The sequence below is a fragment of the Crassostrea angulata genome, chromosome 10 (genome assembly GCF_025612915.1).
Source record: "Crassostrea angulata isolate pt1a10 chromosome 10, ASM2561291v2, whole genome shotgun sequence".
Classification (NCBI taxonomy): domain Eukaryota; kingdom Metazoa; phylum Mollusca; class Bivalvia; order Ostreida; family Ostreidae; genus Magallana; species Magallana angulata.
Genome location: NC_069120.1, coordinates 54,992,669 through 54,999,435, shown reverse-complemented (window position 1 = coordinate 54,999,435; position 6,767 = coordinate 54,992,669). Strand labels below are relative to the sequence as shown.

Here is a 6,767-nt window from a genome sequence, read left to right as displayed (position 1 = left end):
TCACTTTATCCAAACACGTCACTACCGGCGCGGATACACGACAGTGGGAATTCGCAAAGTCTTAATTTCGACCACTGGTTGTGGCGAAAATAAAACAGGGGCAAACATTCCCCTGTCTACTGTATTATTTGCAGGCTTAATTTTAAATGCATTTACAAAACCAAGTCAATTTAGTTTTAAAAGTTCATACAAAGAAATGAATCCCTTATTTAAGGTTGTTTGATAATGTTAGATAAACACAAAGTGGCTAATGTATAAATAATTAAATTTGATTATCAAATTCTATTTTTGAATATAATTATGCTACCAGGCTTCAAATCAACAGAAAAATCGTAAACAGGACCTAAGAATTATTATTATTATTATTAATATTAATATTTAGATACACACAATATTTACCTTAAACATGTGAACTATCTTTAAGTAATTCTCTGAATTCTCGTTGAATTAGATGTTAATTGTTTTTCTTTAATTTATCGGGCACCATCTTAATATTAACAGAGCTGGAGGAATGCAGCACGTGTCAGAATCGGTGTTTCTTGGAATGTGTGAGATGGTGGGGACATCACAGCAGGTGGCAATCAGGAGGGAGACGATGGATATCAATGAGGTGCTAGTGAGACCCCATTATAGAGTCATTGAGATGATGAGTGGAAGCAGAAAAGAAGGTTTCAGACTGAAGGGATCAGATGTGGACACTATGTTCTGGCTAAATAGCCACCGAGTGATCATGGCCTAATTTCAGTCTGAGTATTACAACACAGCCAATATAACCTTAATTCTCTCTGACAGTTCTAAGAGTCCACCAGGATTCACTCTACTTCAGTTGCTGAAACCAACAAAATACAAATGTGTCCAGTCAGCATGTGTCCGAATGTATGACAGAGTCTATGTATCTAGTTATATCTGGAGGAGGTTAATTTGCTCAGCAGCAGTGCCCAATTCTAGCGTACATGGACCCTGTGCTAGTGGTGATATAGCAGGACAAGAATATGATACTGCCATGTGTTTTGTGTGTGACTTTTGGCCTCCATCTGCCTCCTCATGGGTAGACAGATGTCACTCATGGCCTGATCCTGATATTGTTGATGACATTGTCAGAAATGGATGTCACTTTGTAGCAATAGGACACCCACTAGGACCACATGAAAATGAAGAATGGAGATTTTCTTTTTCTCGGGCAGAATACAAATGTGTGTATGCTATGAACCATTGTCAGTTTTTGACCTATGGGCTGTTAAAACTTTTCTTAAAAGAGGTTTTAAATCAACAATCAGAAGAAACCAATAAACTGTTGTGTTCCTATCACATAAAGACAACAGTTTTTTGGGCGATTCAACAAAACACACTCTTTCATTGGTGTCCACAAAATATCCTGGCTGGTTTCTGGGTTTGCTTTAAACTCCTCCTTAAATGGGTGTATGAGGGGATCTGTCCTAACTTTTTCATCCCGCAAAACAATTTGTTTCTAACAAAGGTCCATGGCTCAGCACAAAGCAGATTGTTTCTACAGTTACATGAATTGTACAAGAAAGGTCTGGCCTGTCTGCTACAGATTTCCTCTATCAGGTCCTACATCACTGATGTCCTATACAATCCCAGACTTTCTATTTGTATAGATGAGAGTATTATTAAATCTGAAATTGATATTGATGCAGAATTATTTTCTGAGGTATGTCAAAATGATAACACATTCGTACAGGATTTTCACAGCTGTGTGAAATCCTTCAATAAACTTAAACAACTAATAGGTTCACACCTTACGAACAATCAGGTCATCATGTTACAGATACTTACAGCCTCCTTTCTTCAGAAAACTTCTTTTATATTACACAACATGTACCCAAACACAGGTGTCAACAAACAGATGTATATTGCAGACAAAATGCCCTGTCACATGCTAAAATTAGCAGCCAAGTTTGGGTGTGTTTCTGGCATGTTGTATCTTTCCATGTATTATTACAAGATATTCAGATACAGGGAAGCTTTATCTGTTATAGAGATGACAAAGGTCAAGTTAGCACAGCCATATTTGATGTATAATGAGTGTGTAGACAGAGAGAGGTATACTGAAGCTGTAGGGGGGAAATCCCGGTCTACAAAGATGAGACAGGCTGTAGCACAGGATATCAAACTTGAAAACGGAATATATTATATCAATGAACTAATACCAGAACAACAGTCTGCTATTACGAATAGGTGGTCTATATTATCTATCCCTGTGTTTGTAATGTTACACTTCCTAGAGTTCTTGTGTTACAGGCACATTGATACAACATTATCACAAGCAACTCTAGATGAGCTACAGGTCCTAGTCCACCATGATCGGGGACTGTATGTACCTAATCTATTAAGAGACATCTCCTGGGAGATCCTGGGGATCTGTCAACAGATCACAGGGAACCTCCAGGCTGCTCTTTACTCATACCAACAGTCACTCACACAGTATCCATGCAACAAAATACAAACGGCTACACAGTGTAGGATACAGGATGTTGCAAGCTATTATTAGTAAATAAATGGTCTTGATTATTGATTACTTGTTCAAACAATTATCATATAGACTTTTGAGCACAAGATTAAAAAAAAACATTTGGATGACTGTGTTATGTGACAATGATATCCAGTTCTTGTCAGTGTTTGACAGCTCAAAAAATTTGTTTGTTGAACTTTTCAGATATTATCATAAACAGTTTCATATATGTTTTCTTTTTGAGTCAGCTTAATTAGTGTCCTAAAGTCCTACTTTTATCAAGATAATTGCATTGCAATATTCTTTCTGTTTACAAAGCAAACAAAATTTGGATTTTATGGACAGAAAAATGTGAGTGGATAAAGTGTCGGACTTGTGATCTGTACATCCCGAGTTCGAATCCTGCAGGGTTTTTTGTTGTTACTTACTTGAATGATTATTTTAGATACTCATTTTTTATTCCCAAAGTGCAATTTTTTCGCTTTTTTGACATTTGTACAGTTTATTTATGAAAATGTCTTTCATTATCAACAAAATTTCTGTAATCTGTGTGACTTTTTCCAGGAGTGTTATTCCACCTTAAGCATAATAGTGTTGGATCTTAGTGTCATGGATGAATAAACACAAATTTACTCTTAAGAAACGCTCCCTGGCGACAAAGGCTATACTAATAAACTTTTGTTTTATTGAATTCATCTTTTTTATAAGCAAATAAGACATTATTTTAAGCCACTCTATTCTATGTCTCTGTATATGTGATATGATTTCCTTTTTTAAAACGGTTTCCCCTTTCTTTTGTGGAACTGAATTTAAACCGAATCCATTTTCCAACCAAGTTTGATAAAGTAATGCAATGTGGATCTGAACAAGTAAAACAAAAATGTGTGTGAGAGATGTTTATAATGATAACAATGGAAGGCAACTCAACACATGTAGATGAACAGATGATGAATAAGGTTTTCATGTATTACAATCACAGATTTTGTCCCCATGTTGTAATGTCATGATTGTTAACTTTTTTATGTCAGCCATAATCATGGTGACTGATTTGAATAAAAAGAGATGTATTTCATTCTTCGTTTTGTCAAGTGTTTGTGTTTTGTCCTCTCATATATTCTTATACATGTATATCAATAAATTGACACACCCCAATAATTTTCAAGGAATGGATTTTAGCATTAATTTTATCAACAGAACGTGTATAGCAGTTTATTCTTGTATTAAGTAAAAAGTGACCTTTAACTTGCATTGAAAAGCCATCAATATTCCACAAAATATTTTTCTCAATTGGAGAATGTATCAGATATTTAACACAACTTTTGATATGGATTTTTTAGAAATTTTCTAGAAAAATTTAACATTAGCAATAACTTCATAAAATGGGCCAACATACTTTATACCAATCCAATATTTAAGATGAAAAATAACGGCTGGTTGTCAAAAACATGCACAATGACTCGTGGAATAAGACAGGGTTGTCCGCTTTCTGCCTTGCTATATCTTTTTGTAGCTGAAATTCTAGCTATTAAGATAAACAGTAATCAGAACATAAAAGGAATAACAATAAACAACAATGAAATAAAAAACATTCAACACGCAGATGATCTAAGTATAGCCCTAAGAGATGAAATGTCAATGAAACATGCTTTAGACGTGCTTAACGAATTTTGTAAACTCGCTGGATCTAAAATAAACATAAACAAAACAGAATGTATTCTATTAGGTACTCTAAAAAATCTTTATGACGAGCTCTATGGTATCAAAACTACAAACAAAGCAGTAAGATGTTTGGGAATCTTCATTGGGCACGATAAAGTAGAATGTTATAATAAGAACTGGATGAAAGTTTATCATGATGTGGAAAAGCTTTTTGAGTCTTGGAAAAGAAGAAAATTAACTTTATTTGGTAAATCATGCATTATTAACACACTTGCTTTATCCAAACTCACATACGTTGCTTCAATACTTAATTCTCCCGAAAATGACTTTATAAAAAAAATTCAACGCTTAATCTATAACTTTATTTGGGATAAAACCGAAAGAATTAAACGTAATACTTTAATAGGTAATGTTTTAAAAGGTGGGCTGGCAGTTGTTGATATTGAATGTAAAATAAAGGCATTAAAAGCCTCTTGGGTTCCTCGACTCTTAAAAAACAAAAACATTCTGTACAAAATTTTTGATTCTTACTGTAAACAAATAAACATAGATGTAAATTACGCATTACAATTTTCAGAAAAAAAGATAGAAAATATGCAAAAATTAGGAAAATTACCAATGTTTTATCAACAAGTGTTATGTTCATTCAATGAATGTAAGCCTAAAAACTCAGAAAATATTTCATCAATTAAAATTGTACAACAACCGATATGGAACAACTGCAATTTTTTGTATAAGGGAAACTCCTTATTTTTTAAAAATTGGATTACATGTGGAATTCTATATGTAAACGACTTGTTAAATGATGAAGGAAATTTCAAGTCGCTTTTAGACTTCAAAGACTGTATAAATAATAAATCAAACTGGATATGTGAATTCAAGATTCTTTCCTCTGTTTTCAAGCCTTTATGTAGGAAATTTGATTTTTCAAATTGTAAGTTTACTAATATACAAAATAATAATTATTTTAATTTTCATTCAGGTTATGAGAATGTATTAGGGCAAAGATGTAGTTTTTTCTATGAGAATTTAGTAAATAAGAAGTTTACTAAACCTTGTTATCAGACTGTTTTACAAAAGGAATATGATATTGATTCTATTGATTGGAAATATATCTACAAATGTAAATTATCAGATATTTCTGATAAACGTCTAGCAGAATTCAATTACAAAGTATTAAATAATATTCTTTGTAACAATGTTTATTTAAGTAAATGGAATAAAGAAATCCACAGTCAATGTAAAATATGCCAGGAGAATGAAAATACAAAGCATCTTATTTTTGAATGTGATAATGTACTTGAAATATGGAATGCTTTAAATGTTTACACTAAAATTGATATTAAGTGGAAACATGTACTTTTAGGTTTTTTTCATGAACAAAATAGAAAAATTGTATCACTGAATACCCTCATTTCATTTATAGCATACAGAATTTATAAATATAAGATGTATTGTCGGGTACATTCCTTACAAGAAACAAATTACAATATTTTGAACCATGTAAAGGTATCTACTGTATTCTATGCTCTTGTTTTAAAAAGTCACAATTCATTCGTAGACTATAGAATTTTCCAAAATTTTGTAAAATCAATTTAGAGCATATGTATATTCTATATTTTGTTGATGTTATCTCTGTTTGTTATATTTGATGTAAAACTGATATACTGAATAAATCTATATAAAAAAAAAAAAAAAAAAAAAACTTTTGATATGGATTTTGATGTTATCTGTCCTGTTGTTGGTGACAAATACATTGTACAATACAGGGTAACTAATTAGGTTTGAGAGGTACAATGTACTCATAAAACCAAAACATTAAGAAATGTAGAAAAAAGTATTAACTCTATGACCTCAATAGTTTGTTCCTAACATTAGGGCTGTGAATTGTTCATAAACTTTTATTTCTTATGATTAAATAAGAGAGAGTGGCATATCAAACATTTATCTCCCTCTCCATCATGTAACTGTTGCCCTCGGGAAATATGAATTTTTGGAGATGAGTTTAAATCTCCATACATTTATCTCTCTCGCCATCATGCAATAAATGTATAGTGTTCGCCCTGTTACGTGACTGTCAACACCAATCAAATGACGCGTTTTATAGAATTATCATACTGAGATATATATTTTTTATCATCTTACTGATAAATATTCAGACTCCCATGGGGTGATAATACCTGTATATTTCAATTACATTGTAAAGCAATGTACATACTCAGGAAAACAGAGTTACCATGAATAAGTCAAACTCGTACGGACATCTGAACGGGGATTCCAGAGAATTCCACATGCCAGGATGAAGCAGACTGTGGAGAAGGCTCACCAAAAATAAATCATACAATCCCTGATAAATATTGTTTTTTGGTTGCGTGTAAGGTGTTTAAAGAATTACAATTTGTTTTAAATACAAAAAGTATTTATGAAATGAATTATCATTGACATAACAATCTATATTTTTACTAAATTATGGAATTAGGCTCTGACAAATTTAGTCAAAAAGTAGGTCATTGAGCTACTTTTTTGAAAGTGAAGAATAACTCTACCATGTAAGGTCTGTAACACACAATTTGTGGTTTTTCATTATCACCAGTGGAATTTTTTTCATTCTGAGTAAACGTCATCCTTAATTTCA

The 6,767-nt window shown here is 32.4% G+C and overlaps 1 protein-coding gene across 1 annotated transcript; it reads left to right on the top strand.

Annotated features, from left to right (window-relative positions):
* The first annotated feature begins 507 nt into the window (after window positions 1–507).
* On the top strand, window positions 508–3,560 carry LOC128164859 (uncharacterized). Its single transcript, XM_052828906.1, has one exon. The coding sequence runs from the start codon at window positions 875–877 to the stop codon at window positions 2,510–2,512; it is 1,638 nt and encodes a 545-aa protein (XP_052684866.1). The 5' UTR covers window positions 508–874; the 3' UTR covers window positions 2,513–3,560.
* Window positions 3,561–6,767: the final 3,207 nt, after the last annotated feature.